The sequence below is a fragment of the Rhopalosiphum padi genome, chromosome 3, assembly GCF_020882245.1.
Source record: "Rhopalosiphum padi isolate XX-2018 chromosome 3, ASM2088224v1, whole genome shotgun sequence".
Lineage (NCBI taxonomy): Eukaryota > Metazoa > Arthropoda > Insecta > Hemiptera > Aphididae > Rhopalosiphum > Rhopalosiphum padi.
Window position 1 is genome coordinate 31,922,141 of NC_083599.1, and position 21,950 is coordinate 31,944,090.

Here is a 21,950-nt window from a genome sequence, read left to right on the forward strand (position 1 = left end):
TACCTATAATATTATTATGAAACTCCTAAAATCAAAATCACTATCACGCAATTCAAAGACACTAAAACTATATAGTTATTTGCAACCAGTATAGTACAACATATACGTACCTAATCCAAACCTAGTCTCCAAATAAAATAAATTATATAGGACTCATTATACTTTCAAAAGAAATATACTCACTATGAAATGTACACTTCCCAAACTAAAACACCAAGTTGAGTTACAATTCAAGACAAATCAAAATCCGCAGAATCTAAATAGGCCAAATATTCTATTCTTTAAAAAATAAAACTTCTATAATGGTTTGGACATCATGTATGGAGAACATGTATGATGTTCATGCAATTCATAAAATAAGCATCGATAAAAAAAAAATGAAAAACGACTGTTAAAAAGACTCAAGACCTATTAGGTGGTTGTCACTGTCTTGATTAAATAACCACAGACCGTATTATTATAATACCGCACAATTTTATTTGGCTGATCTGCAAGTAATTCAAATTACAATACTTAAGCGCCATCTACTCGTTATTTTTGTAGCAACTGTAAGTATATTCAAATTAAACAAAAAACTATAATAAAACTATCTTTTGATACATTAAATATTATACAATAGTCAATAATATAATATGTACTTTTAATATTTAATTAAGACTGCTTAAGATGACGCTTGTCCTCTCCCCACTGTGTATTTTTTCCATATCAGTATATCACCGTCTTACAAACTTCAAGGTTTAACATAGCAAATTTCTGTTCGAATATTCCAATGTGTAATAAAATAAAAAAATAATAATAATAGATTGGTCTATTTGCAAACCTAAAGGTAAAAACGTTAAACGATGTCTATATTTCTCATATATTTTTTTCATAATTATAATTTATAAGCAATTTTTAGTATGTAAAATATTACAATTTAAAAGTTCTTTTACTTTATGTAAAATTAAATTGTTTTTAAGAAACCCTTGAGATAAATCAGATAGTGTGTTTAATAGCAATAATACATAAATAAATAATATAAAGCGGTTATCTATTTTCTTCTTTTTTTATATTGTTAATAAAACATTTTATGCTTATTCTAACAGCTTTATAACTAAATTATATAATACACAATTAAGATTTCCTTATAGCAATTTAAAAATACTAGAAATAGTTTATACATAATACATAATCATAATTTGTTTTTTATGATTTTATTAAAGCGTTTGAAAAAAATTCGTTGTTTTTTTTAAATTTTTATTACCTAGTAAAACTTTTACATTTATTGCAAGGTTCCTTGTACACATTTTTTAATAAATCCCCCAAAAAATAGAAAATACAATATAATAATTTATTTGAAGACATTTGAAGTTCACATTTCGAAATTTTGAAATGGGATTTTTACGCGTAAAATAACGATTTTTCATCAAATTATTTAAGTATTTGTTATAATTCAAAAAGTTTTAATCGTAAAAACATTTTGTTACTTAAATCTTTATTGTCTGTACTTGTAAAAGACTTGATTTTAGCCTAATGCATTTAACGTTTAAAAATATTAAGAATTTTTTAAAAACTTAAAAATATAATATAAGCTCTCGCATAAGTTTTTCCTTTAGCAAACTTATAACATTAAAGCACACATATTTTTATATTCGTTTGAAGTTAAAATTATTTAATTTAATATACTTATTATATAAGTGAGATAAACATTAAACAATGAACATTATGTGAATTGAATTGTGTATGAGAATATACCTATCTACTATATTATGTATGTATTTATCATTTATATAACAAGTATTATTATCGTTAGTCGTTGTATGTTTTATTATAGTAGGTATCTTCTTAGCCAGATTTTATTATACAACCTTCCTTATTTTACTGTTCAGTGTTCATGTGTAATAGAATAGTTCAGTATAGGCCAACTCGGTATATATCAATACCTACTTATTTGCGATCTTGGGGGGGGGGGGGGTATAGAGCCGCCCCCAGGCCCGTATATCTAAAAAATTATGTATTGCTAAAAAAATATTATTAACAAAATCCTATTATACTATCGAAGTATTGACTATCATAGACATTAGATACGTATAAGTATGTAGATAGAGGTATGATGGTATGTACCTGCTATCTGTATTATGAAGAACCTATAATAATAAATTAATAAAAAATATACTATGATATTATTTTGTTTTGTTTAAAAGATTAATTGCGTAGTACACATTTCTATTAAGAATACGGAAATACCAACAATAATAAGACAATTTAAAACAAATCCCCCCTAACTAAGTCTCTGGAGCCGCCCCTGCTAAATAGGCACTTCGAATTAGCTATAGGTATGTTTATATGCGGGTACTAGTTAGATACACTTACATTAGTTACATTTATATAATATAAATAAATATTATATCTAATATAGACAGATAATCAAAAATACATTTCTGACTTCTGTTATTTAGAGATAGATACCACCTACAGAAATCTACTAGAGATACTTAATAGAGTAATTTATTGTTATACCTAAAAGTTAATATTCATTTTGTGAAAATTATTTATAATTAATAATTGAATACATGTATTTTTTAGGAGTTTTGGGTATCAAGATAAAAATTATGTTGTTATGGGACCAATCAGGTAAACTTGGTCCAAAGAAGCCTTTGCCATATAATGTCAGCGTTAAAGAACCCAAGGCAGAAATTGTACTCATAGCACCAACTAGTGATATTAAATCTAAACCCGAAGTAACAGTACCTGTTGTTTCAGTTGTACCTGTTGATGGTTGAAATAATTGTATAAAATAAACAGCAGTTTTTTTTAAACACAAGTCTTGATTCTATTTTATTTTTAGTTATTAACTTTTTGTATTTTAGTATCAACAGTTGATGGGTGAGTAGTAATAACGTGCTATGTAGCAATTTGTAAATTTTACAGGAACAACTAAAAACAAAAAATATTTTGCCGTATTGTATACCGATTTCTAAGTTTTTACACAATGTTGCGTACGATAAAAACATTCTGAGAATTTTTTGATTCTCAAAATATATTGAGATTGCTTCATTGTCAACATTATTCACACTCACCCTTCAGTTATTATTTTTTTTAAGTAGGAAGTTGTGCAGTAGTTTATTATTACCTTTTGCACAAAGAGTATAGCAATTGCCTAGAGCAGGGATGCAAGATTTCTTAATTTTTTTTATTCATGGTATCTTTTTTATGTACACTTTTATCATAGAACCTATTTTATTTCAATAGTTTTAATGCAACAAATTATCTAAGGATTACTTACAACAAAAATAGTATTTATTTAATTCAAAAAATTCAAAATTATCAATAGTCATATAATAAGAATAGATATAAACAGGACATAAAATTTTAATAAGATGATTAAAATTGCTTTTTATTATTACAACTGATAAACTATTAGTCTTAGTTGATATTAGTTGAATTTTCATCTCAGGTTTGGCATGAGTTGAGAACATTGTTTTACAAATTCAACGTATATATATAACTGGGCATGATTTCAAATCCTTTAGATTTTAAAAATCAATTTAAAAAGGATTTTGATTGTTGATTTTAAAATACCATTGAAATAATTTTTATTTTCAAGTTGTTAGTTTTTGCAATATTTTTTTTATTGCAATTTTTATTTTTCAAATTTGATTAATTAATTAAATGATTAATATTTAATAATAATAGTATTATTAAACTTCATGTATTAACAGAAATCAAGTTGTCTTTTTTTAAATTATTTATTTATTTTAAAAAACTTTTTTATTATTTTATAATTTATATTTAATCAAAAAATATTTAACCATAAATTTAACTATTTAAAGTTTACAATTATAATATATATAATATATAATGTATTTAAATATATTATAGTGTATTTATTTAATTATTATAAGCAAATATTATGGTCTATACTTCTATAAACAATGAACATTAGTCAAAGACTATTATAGTTATATTTTAAACGTACCTACTGTATAGTGTGTTCAGACTATTTTATAATTAGTTTGATCTTTACATTAAAAACATTTAAATTACTTTAAACATGTTACAATATTTAATTAAAAAAAAATTAAAATTATTAGTTGGTAAAATGTATGGAACAATAGATTAAAATGACTAAAAAAAAAATGTTTTTGTATTATTCAATTTTTAAATATTTAATAAGACAATTATTGTTGGATTTTGGATTTGGATTTTCAAAATGATTTTTTCAATGATTTGAATCACATAGATTTTGTTTATATTAAATTGTTGATGGCCTATGTTCGTTAATGAAAATTCTAAACTACCATATAGATCATATTATTATGTTGTAGACGTAGAGGGTGTAGTGGGTGGGTCATTGATTACTACATACTTTGCTTACTGCTCGAAATATGCTTGCCACACCACTGATATAATATATGAATCACTAATTGCACTAATTGCAGTCTGCAGAAAGGGAACATGTCCAATTTTTGACGAAATTGAGTTATCACTAAGGTTTTCTACCTTAGATACATACCTATTTTGTGTAAAAACGGGTTTAATAATATATATTGTAGTTGTTTGACGTACAATGCTAGTAAAATATGCTATCATAAGTTGTGGGCGGCAGCAATTTCGTTATCACTATAATATGCCTTATCAATCTTTCTGTATCTCCTCATATTTGTATTATCAATAATGCACTAAATCTAATCTATACGACTATACGAGTAATACGCGATCGTCGAAAACTGCGACTAAGCCACTATAGCTGTGGATTTTATTAACTTAAAGGGATTTCATTAATAAGTAGTGCAGTATTATTCTGATCATTCCTCCGTATCGCTTGTCGTCGTGCGAATAATGTCTCGTTAATCACAATTAGTTTTACCTATTTAATTCAAACGTTACTTGAGTATTAACAGACGACATATTGTGTATAATATAATATAGATTATCAGGATTTTTGGGTGATTCACAATTGTTCAAGCCCAAGGTAAAAGAATTTAATAATATATTATGCCAAATCGTTTATTATCTGTGCCGTGTACAAAACTTCACATCTAATGTTACTCATTGAGTTTTTTTTTTGAAATATTATATAGGTACATATAATATGATATTTAATTAAGTGTAAACTATGCATTCATCGATAAAGTAAACATATAACAGCTGGTGAAGTTACACAAAACATTTATAATTTTTTTATACAACCTACAAATATTATTATATTTAAAATAAATATGTTAGTAGGTACATATACATATACCTTTACATACTACTTAGGTACATATTTTAGAACCATGTATAGTTTCATAAAAATATTTTTTTATTTTTAAGATAGTAATTTATATTTCATATATGAAGAATATTGTGTTCTTTATATCCATCGAATTGCTTAATTGTTACCTACTAGGTATGTACAAAATAGTATTATATTATTTTCATAAATATATTTTATATTATATATATATATATTTGTATATGTATAAAAGACACTATCTGACTGATTTATTCATAATCTACCTTACAGCCAAAACTATTATAGCTAAAGACTTAAAATGTTCACAATGTTATATGCCATTACATTATAAGTGTTCTGAGAAAAACTTGTATTTTAAAGAAATCACGTACGGATTTGTTGGTTCTCGAAAAAAAAATGTTTTTTTTTATATAAGGTTGCCATTGATTACAGAAAATATAATAGTTGTTATGATAGAATATCAATTTAAACTTGGATTTTATATTTGATCAAAACCACCCAATGACTGTGTTCAAAATCTGTGTACCTGGTTACATTTAACTGAGTTAATACTAAGTAAATCCATGGGTATTTAATTTTTCACAGACAACACCATTCAGGGTCAGTTAGTTTTTTATAAAATTATGAATATTCTATTTATAAAACATACTTCAAGTATGTACATCCAATTTTTTAATAAATAGTAGAGCTTCCTATTTCATGTGTACATGATTTCAGATATTCACATGAAATTATTATTTAAATCTAAACCTGTATAAATTATTCACGTATTTTTATTTTTTTATGTTTACTAAGTTAATAAAAAGTTTATGGATAGTAACATGGAAAGTAAATTCATATGTATTGTAGGTAATAGCCAATAGATTTACTTGAATACAAATTTTTCACTCACTTATACACAAACTTTTCACATTTCCAATTGAGACCTTTAATAAATACACTCTAAAAATGCAAATATATTTTTCAATACAAGTAGTTTGTTTTGTAGTTTCACTACTAAGTAATATGGTATAATAATTGTAAATAAATATATAATTTATCATTTCAGATAAATTTTGTTTTTTGATATATCATTAGATCTATTATACCAAGGGCTTTTAATAAGATTTATTATCAATTTTATTTCATTAAAATAAAAATTATTAAAATTTATAACATTAGGTATTTTAAATAAGTACCTAACTACCAAATTAATAATTTAACAAATTCAATAACGTCTACTCATAGAATTTATTTGTAATTATACATAATCAATATTTTGTTTTTTGTTTTAGATCTGGTTTTTAGATATGGCATTTCGTAGACGAAGTACATCTGGGTCTAAACCACAGCTTAAAGAAAAAGTTGTACAAATTTATGAGTCATTTTTTAAGGTAAGTGAAACTTTTAATATTTTTACTATCAATTATTTTTTGAATTAATTTATTTTCTTAGCATTTTTTGTATATAGTGTCTTAAACATCAGTGATATCTTATGCATTATTATATTATAACTAAGCATGTACATTTGTAAATCAATTTTATATTAAATATATTTTTTTTTTTTTTTTTTGTAGGGTGAAGATGTCTCAAAAGACAATGATAATTTTTGGGATGAATTTTTCCTACTGAAACCTAAAGTATGAATTCATTTAATTCCGTTTCTATTGTTAACTAATTTACATGTTTAATACTTTAGATATCATACATTGAAACAGAAATGGAAAAATTAAGTATTGAACAATTAATTACACTTCAAGATAATATACGACTATTATTTATCAAATGTATCACAGCATTTGAATGCCAACATCAATTGCGTATAATATTTTCTTTAAAGGTAATATTAATACGTATATTTAATATTATAATACAGTGAAACCCTGATATAAAACGGATAAAACGGACAGTCACGGGACCAAATTAATTGTCCTTATAGACAGGTGTCAGTGTTTTATAAGTAAAATTAGAAACATATCTGTTTAAGGGGAAATTAAAATTTTGTACGTATATTATATTAATATTGTACATATTATTATAATCATTATTATTAAATTATTATATTTTACAAAATATACGTTATAAATGTAATTTTAATATTTATCAGCTGGTTGACGAATAGACAAACCACTAGACTTTACAACGGATAATGTTCACCTTTTGTTTTAATTTGAAAGATTTATGCGGTACGTTAAGTGCCATTGCTAAGATTATATTTCTATTTAATTGTATCTCAACTCATAAATTCAATAGGTACTGCGAGTACCTATTGAATTTATGATTGATCGCAATTAACGTTATCGAAATCAGGAATAATGCAATCAGTCATAATCTGTGTTTTCATGTGTCCTTAGTTAGTATAAAACTCAAATTTAGGGCGAGTAGTTTATGAGTTATATATACGTATTTAAAGTTTAGACAATATAGAATAGTGGACAAACATTTTGCGGGGTAACCCCGTACTACTCCACTCCACGCATCTAAACTTTAAAATATTTAAAAAAAAAAGAATAATAATTTGTGTTCCTATAATTTATTATAGTATTTATAAATGTATTAATTAATTAATGATTTATTTAATTTTTAGACATTGACATGTTTAGTAAGCAGTCTATACAAAAAATTTAGAATCAATCCTACATTTGAATTCATTTCTATTTTGGTGATACCAAAAGACACTGATATGGTTTTTGAGAATTTATTGGGAAAATGCAATATAATGTTACGTGGTAATGAACATATCATTATTTTACTTTGTTTAAAAAATATATCTATCATAATTGATTTATATTTACATTTATTTTTTGAATACTGTAAATATAGTTTAATTGAACTAAGTAAACCTATTTTTTACTTCATTAGTTGACTCTTAAAACTATTAAAAATTTTTAAAATACTGTAGTACAGTAAACTTTTTCCTTATGTAAACAAATAACAATTAACATTTACTAAATGTATGTACATTGAACATAATATTCTTATTTTAAATTGAAAAAAATTTTGTTTAAACATTTATGTATATAATATATAATATATATTATATACAGTAAAATCTGATTAATTGGGACATACAGACGGTGATCTATCTGTCCACATTATGAGACTGTCCCAATAAACTGAATTTTAATGTAACGAATACATACATTTGTTCAGGACTGCTTATTTGTCCCCATTGTACAGTATCCTCATCAAGCAGATTCTGCTCTATTGAATATCATGCAAAATTCATTAAAAAAACATTGTTTAAAACAAAATTAAGAATATATTACAATATTTGCTTGATTAAATATCAATCAAGCGTTAGTAGAATAAGGTCCCTTAGTATATTTTATTGAATTAACTATATTTTAATTTCATAAAATTCTTAAATTGTGAAGTTATTTCCTGTATTGAAACACGCATTGCTATGTTTAACAGTTTTCATATTTTTTATAAGAATTATTAGTTTCCATGTAAAAATCAAAATAAATATATTATTTTTATAATTTATATATATTTTAATGTTACATCTAAAAAGTAATAATTATATATTTTTTTATTTTAAGAACCTGAATGTGTTGTTGTTAAAGACCTATGTCTACAATTTTTACTGACAATTGTTACTGGAACCGACAACCTCAATGAAAACCCGGCTCTTCGCCATTTGATGTCAAACAGTGTTTTTGAACCTTTGACAGAAGTACAAATTAATATTATTAATTAAATGACTTACCAATATAAATTTTTTATAGGTTCTTTCAAATAATATATACCAAACATATCATGGCTATGATTCTATTTTACTCTTGACATTACTTATGAATGTTGAAACTGCTAAGAAAACAAATCCATATGTAGTCAAGTTATCACTATTAGATAAAGAAGATACTTTAAATGGTTATAGTCAGGTAAGAATAATGAATTATACTACTCATTAAAAATTTAAAACAAATATAAAACTAAAATATAATTCTATAATTAAAAGCGTTTTTGAAAAAATTTAAAACTCACTATATCAGTAATAATCTAGCTGTATTCTGGTGAATCCGGTCACAATATGGGCTATAAAAATCTAACTTGTGAATTATAGAAGTTACAAGACACAATCATGTGGATATAGATATTAATAATAATATTGATGTATAATTTTTAATAACCATGTTTAGGTATGATATTGTATTGACAAAATTTTATGTACAAACTGAACATGTGCTTTTTTACAACATAGCACAAAATAAAGATAGAATCCTTTGACGCCAACTTACTATACTGGCCAGCCAACTTAATATCCCTTCCTATTTATCCCTTGGGTAAATTTAACAATTTACCAAGTCGTGCTGTACATTTTACCTCTTTTCTGCACAATGCAAATATATAAATATTTAATACTAATTACTGTAATATATGTAGACTTGTAGCATCAATACTTTCTCTTCTTCCAGCTATATATATCTGAGTATTTTTATACTTAAGACTTGACATTTGTATTTACCATTTCGGTGTCTCTTATTGTTAGAAATTTGTAATTATATATTGGTAAAATTACTATAAAATTATCATTTTTAAAGATTATAAGATGGTCATTGGAAGAAATTTGTCAACAATATCGATCAGAAGAAGTAGCACAGTACTCAAATAACACATGGTTTAATACATTTACATCAGTTGTTAGCAATATGTTATTTGTACCTGATACTATCGAAGAACATAATATTGAATTACCTCAAGAAATCAGGTATCATTATCATTTATTATATTTTTTTCTTGTTTGTTACATTTCTGCTTTCTTTTCTTAACAAAATAACAAGGATATTATTAATTATTACTGATTTAGCAAAACCTTATTAACTACTCTAACACTTATCATTAAGTTATTAAGAACTAAGAAGTTTATAGATACTTTACCAATAACAAAAACATACGAAACAAACATCAAATACATTTTATACAGATTAATTATTACGATTTCATTTTATAGTTGAATTGTTTTATTTAAATTCATTAATATTTAGATATTATATAAACATATTTAACGCCTAAATTGTAATAATATATTTATGTGAATTCAAATAAAAATAAAGCAGTTTTCTACAATAAATTAAACTACTTACAATTACTCAATAAATCAACAGATAGAAATAAGTATTCCCTGTACAATACCCTAACCGAAGTGATAGAATTTTGCAAAAAAAAATGCGTTGAAAAATGTTTTGAAGTTGTAAAAAATGACCATTGATAGATTACAATTGTACAATTACTTGCTATATTATTTTTTTTTTTTTCATATTTTAAGAATGTTAAGAATTATAAAATCTATACCTATACTCCACTCATGATGAGATCAGACTTCGCTACTTCAGTAAGGTTGAAAAACGGGTGTTGTCTGACCACTGACCGGCAAAAACTGATCGCTACTAAGGTCCGATCTCATTTTGGATAGAGTATAGTAATGCAACTGTCAAATCTTGTTATTCTTCTTTTATTATTATGAATTTTCATTATTATAGATGTTCTTTACTATAAAACAAAATAATGAATTTTAAGTCTTATTTATTAAATAAAATATTAATAGTAGTAATAATAATTACATTTATCAATTAAATTTAAGGTCAATGAGTGGAATATTAATTGCATTGTATGAAGCTGTACATTACAACAGAAATTTCATGACTACATTAACACATTGCCATACATCCAATAACTATGAGTCACACCCCAGTGTTATGCAACAGACACAATCAGTTACAAATAATCCGGATCTCAAATCGCCTTCAGATAATCAATTCTCCAATCTTCTAGTCACATTTTTTCAATATTGGTAAATTAAATTGTTACAGAACCATTTGTTTTTAAATTCTAATCAATTTTTGCATATTTTTGATAGTTCAATTGTAATGCAGGACACAAAGACTGAAGCAAATGCAAATAATTCAATGCTATGCTTTGTAATATTGTCTAGTATTACTGATGACCAATTTGCCAATTCACTTATGCATGATGTAAATTTACAATTTAAAGTTGATCTATATAGATCCCCTACCAGACGATATATGTTTGTTCCGGACAAATCCCCTAAACCTTTGGCTGCTGCTCTATTAGGTAGTATTACACTGTATTTATTTTTAACGTAATTATTTTATGATGTTCATAATTTAAATTATTATTTTCACTTATCAAATAATAACTTTAATCATTATGATCATTTACATACAAATGTTGTACATGTTATAGATTTGATGATCGAGTTTATGTTAGGACACATGATGAAAAAATTACCACTTGACCAATACATGAAATGTATAAGCATAATTCACCGCATAATATGTTACCAAAAACGAAATAGTGTACGTTTATGTTACAATTGGAAAGATTTATGGAGTTCTTTAATCACGCTATTAAAGTTTTTAATGACATATGAACATCAACTTTCACAAGATATGAATATTTATGATTTAGGAATACAGGCGAGTATATTTTACTAAATACATGCAAACAACTTAAGATTAAAAATGTATTGTTAAATCACTTAATTTAATTCATAATTTTGATTAACAGATTGTAAATATATTTAACTTGTTCATTACTTATGGTGATATGCTACTTCCATCACCCAGTAGTTATGATGAGTTGTACTATGAAATTATTAGGATGCATACAGTTTTTGACAATATATATGTCTTATGTAAGTATATTTTATTAAATTATAATTATAATACACATACATTTTTCTATTATCATAAATTATACCATTATTGGAGTAATTCTCTGTTTATTTTCTTTTATTTAATACAAATAATCATTCATGAGCTAAATGTTCTAATAGTTGAATTTAAAAACAAAATGTTATGTAATGTAATTTGTATTATAAAATAATAATTGTGTTCAACTAATGGATGTAAAGTTTATAATATGTAACAGAAGTATTCTAAATTAAATGATATAATTATTTGAATTTTATGTTAATGCTGTTTACTATTTTTAATTTATTTTGTTTTGATTTTAAATTACAAAAATATGTAATCATTTGCTTCTTGTAGTCTTTTAATAATTTTAATGTCATTATACATTTTAGCATCAAGAAACTCTTCAGCTGTTAGTGAACACAAGTTATCTGCTACAAAATTATCCAACTGTCTAATCAATATCAGGTAATTACATGTTTGAAATGTTATTAAAGCCATATTTATTGAAATATTACTGTGGAATTTTCAGAGCTATAATCAATCATTATATACCAAAGATCGATAATTGGTTAGAAAAGAATTCGGTGACTACACCTGTTGGTGAAGAAGTAATTATTTTTTTTTGATATTTAATTTACATTTAAACCTTTTTTATGTAAATTATATTAAATAACTTAATTAATGTCTCTGTAATTGTTTTGTAATAATTTTACCTTTTAATTAAGGAAAAATGTAAAAATATACATCTAAAAGAATACTGTTAATTAGATATCATTTTTATTTATTATAATTTGATAACTAAAAATAAAATAAACATAATTTTCTAATATATCATAAAACACATATTATTTCAAAAAGTATTTATGTTTTTGAAAACTTTTTTTTACATAGTTTCAAGTTGTTAAAAAAACAACGTTTTTATTAAAAAATTATATATTTAAATATTTTTTTAAGTTTTTACTTTTTTGAATAACAACATAGTTTTAGTTTTATATTCCAAAGAAGAATAATTTTCTGAGTATTTGATACATAAAAATCAAATTTAGGGCAAGTAGTTTATGAGTTATAAGCAGGGATCAGAAGTTCTAGCAAATGCATATTTTTCTTGGTTCGTCCTAGAACATCCAAAGTAAGATACAAATATGTTTCACACTTCTCTAATGTCATACACAAAATTTTATTTTGCTATTTTTTGCATATTTATGGTTTTTACTACTATATTGCTAATTTAGAGTAATAAATGCTGTTTATGAGCATATTTTTAAAAACTAAATTTAGTTAACCTACCAAACAGCCGCCTATGAATATGTGAACAAAAACAAATTGTTTTATTTTAAGATGGTAGACATCCGAAATAAACGGCCTCAGATACATTGTTATCATCGATTAAATCAGACAATTCCGTTTGTTTCCAATAAATTGTTTATTTTTAAAATCGAGTCAATCACATCGTTCTATCGCACTATCAATGGATCCATTGTATTATCGTGCTGCAGTCATATTCCTATCGATACCTACCATCATATTCTATGAAAAACATTAAAAATCTGTAAAATTAAATATATCTTAAATTTCATGTTTAAAAAAATTTATTGAAAATTTTATTTTGCATAGTTTTCAATTTTTAGTGCTATTTATAGCGCTGATATTAATGTTTTTATGTGCATATTTAAGCGCTAAAAATTAATTTTTTTTAGTGCTATAACTTCCGAGCCCTGGTTATAAGTATTTCAAGTTTTATTGCGCGGAGTGGAGTGGTACGGGGTTACCCCGCAAAATGTTTGTCCACAACTCCGCTTGTCTAAACTTTAAATATGTATAACTCATAAACTACTGGTACTAAATTCGGTTTTTACGTATCAAAATACTCAGAAAATTATTCTACTTTGAAATATGAAATTAATACTATGTCGTCATTCAAAAAAGTAAAATACTTAAAAAAAAATATAAGGATAAAAAATATTTAAAAATATAATTTTTTTAATAAAAACGTTATTTTTTTAATAACTTGAAACTATGTAAAAAAATGTTTTCAAAAACAATGATCAATAAATGATCACTCAATGAATAGTGAGTGTTTATAATAAAAGAATCATCCTGTATATTAACATTTTTATTACTAATATAACTAATATAATGTTTACTAATATAAAGGAATATAAAATCTTAAAAATATATATGTGTAATATAAACTTTAATTTTGTTATAATATCAATAAAAAGAAAACCATACTAACAAATTGTACTGCTATTGTTTAGAATGCATTTAAAAATTTAATATATTTGCTTAAAAAATAATTTTTTTATAGATTTTAGAAGTTGTTAGAAATAATTATGATACACTGACACTGAAACTACTACTTGATTGTTTGGGAAGTTTTGAATCAAACAAGCCCAATCATGATTTGTCAAGCTCATCACTTATCAAACTAATGGTTAGCAAAGTAGTCAAGGATACACGGCAATCATTAAAACATTCCAACACCGATCTTCAACAAATTCTTCAGAATTTTTCACTATACACTAATCCGTCATAATAATATTTTATAATAAACAGTATTAATATTATATTCAAAAACTATTTATTTAAACATGATCAAATGCAATTTTAGAAAATCTTTTTAATTGTGTTGCTTTTTTTATATTAGAAATTAAGATTGGAAATTATTGAACGAATTTAATATATAATTCTCATTGAATAATTTTTTCTTTAACTAACCAAAACTTTCTTATAATTTGTGTATTTTGTTTATTATTATTTATTTATTATTGTAGGTAAATGTTTACCAAAATTGTATTTAAAAATATATTTTATTGATTCTATATCCATACGTGTGGTTCTATCTGAAATTATAAAAAAAAAATTGTTCTGGTCAAATATATTTTTTCTTTGATAAATTGTCCATAATATGAACAATACTAATTGAATAATATACATTAAAAATAAAATAAAATATGTACTATTTATACATCATAATGCTTTTATTGTCATTATTCTATATACCACATCTTGATATTACCTAAATGTTTTTGGTAATTTTATTTATCACAAGAATAAAAAAGATGTAGACGTTCATTTTCATATAGTAGAGGACATATTTGCTATATAACATGTAATATTTCTAGCAGACAAATTGTGAAAACAGTTAATTATATTTAATTGTAAAACCTATATTCACTAGATAATAAAAATAACTATTAACAGTTACGATCAGATTATATAAATTGTTTCCAGTAATTTGGCTCTTCCAACACTTTAATTAGTGGTCTGAAATTTAGCCACCAGGATTTATTGTTAAATGTTTTTCTGTAAATTCATGTAATATAGATAGAATATAAGAAATAATTATGATTATTTTTTCTAAATAAATAATTAGTAATATTACTCATTGTTAATAAATTTGAGATCATCTAATGGTGTAAAATGGAAATCACTCCTTGTTAAACCCAATAATACAGCTGAATTTGGCATTGTCACCTGTTCCGGATGTTGAGCTTGCATCTTATTTATCCATTCAACTGCCAGTTGCCCTTCTTTTAGAGCAAATGACCTATCAAATGGACTAGGTACACCACCAGTGGCAATGCTTCCTATAAGTAAGAGCCTAATTAAAACCTAATACAGTAAAATCCCATTACAACAAACTCCAGGGGACCGAATTTTTTTCGTTATAACAAATTTTGTTGTAAAGAAAATTTGAATAAGCTTTTTATAAGCCCTGCTTTTCGGCAGGGGACTTCTATGACTTTTGTTATAACGGAATTTTTTGTTGTATTGGTATTTGTTGTAACAGGAATTTACTGTAATACAATTAATCCTTTAAATTACAGTCAATATTTGATTTAAAGGTACAAAAACAAATTTTAATTATTTTAATAATAAATATTTTTGAACACTATGAAAATATAACTGCAAAAATTATTATTGTAATTATCAAATATTATGTTGTTTACAGTATAAGAAATATAAATGTATAAAAAGTAGGGTTACTTTAATAAGCTGAGCTTATTCTTAAATCAATACAATTAGTTAAAAACAGAACAGTGATTAAGTAGGTATGTTTTTTAATTTATACTGTTGTTACAAGAGTTGGATATTATGAAATACATTTTAAAGTCATAATAAATTAGATTTCAGAAATACAATTGATAAACAGCTCTGAGCTCAATTAAATTACTATAAATAAATAATATTAGTATAAACTGCAGAATAAAATTACCTAAAATAGACTTTCTAGTGACAAACGATTTTTTTCCTTCTTCAGTCAGTAATTTATTTATAAAACTTGTGGTATAATTTTCATTGGCTCTTTCAGATCTACAAAAATCAAGTATATTTTACTAAGCAAAATAATATAATCCACAATATATCTTCATACCTAAAAAAAATTAAACCTACCTACCTATAATAAATATATTGAATAATTTAATGAACTATGTATGCGGCGTGGACTCTGTGGAATAATTTTCTTGGTCTAAATAGATTTATTCTTGCATACAAGAAACCTATAGGCTACATGCACAATAATACTGAAGTTTAAATCCATGAAATGTGTGTTATCTTGAAAAGTCAGGAGGCGGGCATTCATAATATAATGATTAATAACCAGTTTCATTAAATATTAGTTCATATTAGGACATACCTATAATAGAATTCCGTAAAGTTTTCTTTTGTTTTAAAACGTGATTTCAGTTCCAATTGGAAATAATTATGTGCTTAAATGTTTTTTTCGCTTATAATTACTTTGATTATGTAACATAAAAAAAATCGTATTATAATAATTTACCCACGAAATCAGTAAATTATATTATTCATGGATATGTCATGTCTATCTAAATAGACATTAGACAATACATACTGTTATAAACACATAACTCATAGTGTATATCAATTAAAAAAGTATAATAATTGCAAAAGAAATATATTTGGGATATGGGTACATCAAACGTATTTTTACCTTAACACAAGTCCTCTGGTAATTTTTTTGGTGTCAAATTTCTCAACCATTCTATAAATACAATCCATTAAATCGATGATGCTGTGCTTTTCCTCAGAAATATACGAAGCGTCTGCACCGCATGCCAATGCTATATTAAATCGTTTATTATTAAATAAATGAAAGTAATAACTTAATAGTTATCTCTTACCCGTCATAGACGTTAAATAACCACATAATCCACCTAATATTTCAACCACAAAAACTCGTGGTGTATGACCTTCAGCCGATTGTCTAATAATGTCACACAACTGTAATTTAAACATTAAACATTATTAGTACTTATGTGGCTATGTGTATGTATGGATATTTTTTTTAATCAAACCTATTTGCAAAAAGCAAAATAATTAAATTAACAATATACTCATTACTCAATACAGACAATACAGTTTAATGTTCTAGGCTATGTTAAATATGAATCTTCAATCTGATACTTTGATAGAAAGTTTATTTTTGTAGTGACTGTCATGTTCTAATTAATATTAATCAATTAAATAAAGTATTAAACCTCTGACTAAACCATTATCATTTATTTATATAGATATGATTATTGAATGACCAGGAAGAGGGCGATCTTTTTCGCCGAAGGTGAAATGGCTTATTCAGTGGCGTGTCATACTTGTGTGCGATGTGTGAAAATGCCACAGGCCCTCGGCTTGGAGGGGGAAGGGCATTATTACTCAAAGTTTAGATTGACTATGCAATATGCATTATTACTCAACAAAAAAATTAAATAAATACAGTTATGTACGAAAAAGTAAAAAAATTGTTTTCAATTTCTAATGGTTCTCATTTTCTCAATCTGATATCAGTATATCATTGTTATATAAAATATAAATTTATGTATATCTATATTATTTAGAATAAAAAGATGCAGGAGGGGACCTTTCTTAGTTTTGCACACGTACCCATTTTTGGGATAAACCGCCACTGGGCTTATTATGTAACAGAAAGATGGGGAGGGCTTCGCAACATACCCAGTTTTTTCATTGAAATTTTGCTCCTACGTGTTATTTTAGGTAAATAAATACTTTAATTTTTTCTAAATATGTCCTATATAGTATAGACCCTATTTTAAAGCAACAATTGGTGACAAAAAAAAGCTGTCACCACCGCGCCTTTCCACTGTATAAGTTTCTTCCAGCTCTTCAGCGTGTGCAGTCATAGCGTTATGCATACCAGTATCGACCACCTATAACCACGTATATCACACCACCGCAATACGTGTATAGCCGAGCTATCGATCTTATTTAATAATTAATATGAGAAAATTAATATGATGAAAATTACCTTAACAATTTGATTTAAAGCTGTATCTGCTCCCAATGAGAAATCAGTTCCTGGAATGTTGTTGCTATACGTAACTGGCACCACTACTAAAGGTATGCAAAACTCTTTATATTTTTTCCGGTAATCATACATCAGGATACCGGTCTTTAAAGCCTGCATACGAAATATAATTTATATTATTTGTTCAATTTTGTCGTATTTCAAGAGTTATTATACTTCTGTTCCTCCAGCAATTATACACGAGCTAATATTTAAGTTTTTCATTTGCATCGCAACCTTTTTCATCATTTCGTCATCAGGAATTGTTCTTGTTATTCCTAACTTAACACCACCTTGATTTAGCCAACCAATAACACTAGACCACTGGAGTTCAATAACCTGTTTTTCATAAAAAAATATATATATCTAACAGCACGAATTAATATGTGTGCACACTATGCATATATTCATATTAATGATGCTACCCTTTTTTAATAAACTAATACATAATTAACCGACTAATTGAATAAAGTTACTTCGCCTTTTATAAGTCCATCAATACTGAATTTCGCTCCGAGTACCCGATGTTTTGATGCTATTGATGCTCGAACTATAGAATACATCAATGCATTTATTCCATTACTAGAGCCTCCAATATTCAATATTAAAGTTATTTTCCCCTAAAATATTTACTTTTATTATCACTAAAATGTCATAGTATTGGAAATAAAAATACAAACGTCTAGATTAATGATTTCTTTGCTTATCATTTGCTTGTATGTCGCTAAATTTTGATTAAAACTTCTGAAAATGGTTCATTTAAACACAGAAAATTAGTGAATAAAAATACATTTCTTGAAGTTTTTATAAATTTGTTTTTATTACCTACCTACTATATTTTTATTTTAGTAAATACATCAATGTTAGTTTGAACTTTTTAAGAAAAATATGACTTTTCGTATATAAATTATAATTATACAGACACCTCCCCCCCCCAATTCATCAACTAAGAATACAATTTTTTTAATGATATATATTATTCAAAGTAATTATTATTAATAAACGTACGGGCCTCGAAGTGTCAATGCTTTATCAAAATCTTTCTGCTCAATGGCTTTTGATATTTCTAATGTATTTCTAACACATTCCATTAATGATTGATGTTCAATTGTATTAGCATTAAGACATACAACTTTTGGTTCAGATTCTTTTGTGGCTTCTAATAAACACAAAACAGCGTGTGCACCCATGCGTGAAGCCTAACACAGTAAAAAAAAAACAAATACAAATAAATAAGTTTATAAAATATAAGCTACAACGTCAAAATTATTTAATAAAAATGTATGTTAAGTACCTACCAAAATTCTATCAAACGCTGAAGGACTTCCCCCTCTTTGAACATGCCCTAAAACGGTTACCCTAGCGTCTTGATGTAATCTTTCTACTAAAACATTTTTTACCATTTCTGATGTAATTGAAGTACCATTTATGTCAACTGCTCCTTCCGAGATAATTATAATATTTAACCTTTTACCATATTTTCTTGCCTAAAAAAAACATGTTTTATTGACAAATTCGTTCAAACTTGTCTTCTATTTTGTAATAAACAATTTTAATGGCAATAGTGATGGATGATAACTAGTGTCTAGTGCCTGGATTTTAATTTCCAAAAAATGATCGTAAACTGCTCTACAAAATAGTCAAAAAATCATTTTTAAGTTAAAAGTTTTAACCACAATAATACCCTTAAAATGTGCTTAAATTTTTATCAACGAATTTGATATTTATTTTTATTTTTTATTTAGTTTATTAAGTTTTTATTTATTTTTTAATAATTCTTAGATTAAAAAATGTAAGATGGATTTAATGAGACAATAAGTAATGACTTATATCAGTGATTTCTGCATTTCCCAGCTTTTTAATGGTGAGCTATGTATTAAACCTAACAATATTTACCATACAATTTTTAATTAGAAATCAAACCAAACCGTACACTAATTAATAAATATTAGTAAAATGATCTAAAAATGCTAAAAAATTATTTAATATTAAAAATAATGCAAAATTCAAAATGAAAGTTGTACTTTTGAAATATCTATCTTTTACACGAATTATGGGCAGAATGATATTTAATATTTTATACGACTTTGTAATTCATTGAATGCAGGTTACAGGTAAATACCTAGTTAATATAGACATTTTAGCATACCCTTTGTACATTTTTACATAATTTATCTGGCCATTCCAATTTTTGCGGCCATTCCCTAATGAATAAGTAATCAGCTTCACACATCAACGCACTTTTTACAGCTAAATAACTGTATAATAAGATATAATGTATTATTTACTTAAGTCTTAAATTGTCAATATTTAAATAATTATTACCCACAATTGCGACCCATAACTTCCATTATAAATGTTCTTTGATGAGAAAATGCCGTGCTTACAATAGAATCTATTGCTTCAAGTATTCGGTGAAGTGCTGTGTCAGCGCCAATAGTCATGTCAGTACCACTGAAATCGTTATCAATTGATCCAACAATGCCAACCAAATTTAAATGGTCAAATCTTCTTGACATTTCTTCATCTATCTCCCCTACGCAATTATTTAAAGGTTTGTTATCAGAATTCAGACCTCAAGGAAAATAAATGAATAAACAATATAATTACCTTTTTTTAAAAGTTCGTCAACATAGCTTGGCCATTCTTCACGAAAGATATTAGCACCAGACAAGGAACCGTCTCCGCCTATTACCACCAAGTTAGCAATGCCAAGTGATATCATATTTTTGGTCGCTTTCATCCTACCTTCTTTAGTCATAAACTCCATACACCTTTTTGTTCCAATAATAGTACCACCCTTATGTTTAACATTTTTTAAATAAAAAGCACTTAATCCGCAATTAAAACCGACATCTTAAAACCATACCAAATTTAGAGTAAAAGATACGTCATACCAATTAGCTTTTGTTATATATTCATTGCCTTCAATAAGTCCATAATATCCCTCTTTGACGAAATAAACGTTCACACCTAATTGAATTGATACTCTAACAACAGATCTTACAGCCGCATTCATTCCTGAAAAATTACATACATACAGTGTCTAACTATGAAGTGTTCCTATAACTGTTACTCTGTTAATAGAGATAGCTACAGGTAATATAATGATTACAAAGTTTTTCATTATAAAATTTCTTACCTTGAGAGTCTCCCCCACTAGTCAAGACTGCTAATGTTATATTTGAGTTGTTTTCACGTGGGTATTTCTTAAAAATCAATTTAAAATCATAAGATTTCCTAAACATAAACATAAAAAAACGTATCAAAAATTATTTAATGACATTACAAATACAATTAAGAGGATACTAACATTTTATTGAATTTTCCAATTAAATATTTAATAATATATAATATACGTAATAAGTAATAAATATTTTGTTTGTTTTTTTTTTTTTTTTAAGTGTAACGTAGTAAACACTAAAATAACTAACAGACTTCTATTAAACGTTTTCTATTCTTGGCTGATATTTTTCCAAAGACTTAAAAATAATTTATTCAAGGACAATATATTATTACCTATTGTTGAGTTGTAGTTTTTGATTGATATTAATTCATAATATTATTGCAATAATATGCATAATTAATATCAAGTATGGTTTATTAAAAAAATATATTAATCTTTCTTACAAATAATTTTATAAGTAACAGTAACTATTATTGGCATATTCTAATGACTATGCATTTATACTTTTTTTAATTACGTATAATGTTGATTGACAATAATGCCAATTTAGGTACACTCATCACTACCTACTTCTCT

The 21,950-nt window shown here is 25.4% G+C and overlaps 2 protein-coding genes across 2 annotated transcripts; one reads left to right on the forward strand and one right to left on the reverse strand.

The window, feature by feature from the left end:
• The first annotated feature begins 4,666 nt into the window (after window positions 1-4,666).
• Window positions 4,667-14,684, forward strand: LOC132926786 (armadillo-like helical domain-containing protein 3). The gene is made up of 15 exons (XM_060991187.1): window positions 4,667-4,954; window positions 6,496-6,594; window positions 6,778-6,840; window positions 6,900-7,040; window positions 7,788-7,929; window positions 8,746-8,879; window positions 8,932-9,087; window positions 9,748-9,914; window positions 10,788-10,997; window positions 11,064-11,278; window positions 11,411-11,643; window positions 11,735-11,861; window positions 12,252-12,327; window positions 12,392-12,470; window positions 14,171-14,684. The coding sequence occupies exons 2-15, from the start codon at window positions 6,511-6,513 to the stop codon at window positions 14,396-14,398; spliced, it is 2,055 nt and encodes a 684-aa protein (XP_060847170.1). The 5' UTR covers window positions 4,667-4,954; window positions 6,496-6,510; the 3' UTR covers window positions 14,399-14,684.
• A 393-nt stretch (window positions 14,685-15,077) lies between these two features.
• Window positions 15,078-21,222, reverse strand: LOC132926787 (ATP-dependent 6-phosphofructokinase-like). The gene is made up of 15 exons (XM_060991188.1): window positions 21,057-21,222; window positions 20,798-20,987; window positions 20,513-20,723; window positions 20,337-20,445; window positions 19,486-19,674; window positions 19,196-19,386; window positions 18,868-18,931; window positions 18,664-18,807; window positions 18,365-18,526; window positions 18,149-18,301; window positions 17,010-17,109; window positions 16,820-16,949; window positions 16,082-16,179; window positions 15,248-15,452; window positions 15,078-15,168 (listed from the first exon to the last, which is right to left on the reverse strand). Exons 1-15 carry the CDS (start codon window positions 21,204-21,206, stop codon window positions 15,078-15,080), a joined length of 2,187 nt encoding a protein of 728 aa, XP_060847171.1. The 5' UTR covers window positions 21,207-21,222.
• Between the last annotated feature and the right edge of the window lie 728 nt (window positions 21,223-21,950).

What these genes read in the sequence shown, in the direction of transcription:
- LOC132926786 (XM_060991187.1), top strand. Translation starts at nt 6,511, where the DNA reads ATGGCATTTCGTAGACGAAGTACATCTGGGTCTAAACCACAGCTTAAA. An exon ending in CTTTAAATGGTTATAGTCAG is followed by an intron (nt 9,088 to 9,747) that starts GTAAGAATAATG and finishes TCATTTTTAAAG; the next exon opens with ATTATAAGATGGTCATTGGA. An exon ending in GTCACATTTTTTCAATATTG is followed by an intron (nt 10,998 to 11,063) that starts GTAAATTAAATT and finishes TATTTTTGATAG; the next exon opens with TTCAATTGTAATGCAGGACA.
- LOC132926787 (XM_060991188.1), bottom strand. Translation starts at nt 21,206, where the DNA reads ATGAATGCGGCTGTAAGATCTGTTGTTAGAGTATCAATTCAATTAGGT. An exon ending in TAATTGCTGGAGGAACAGAA is followed by an intron (nt 18,302 to 18,364) that starts GTATAATAACTC and finishes TTTCGTATGCAG; the next exon opens with GCTTTAAAGACCGGTATCCT. An exon ending in CTTTAAATCAAATTGTTAAG is followed by an intron (nt 17,110 to 18,148) that starts GTAATTTTCATC and finishes TTTAAATTACAG; the next exon opens with TTGTGTGACATTATTAGACA.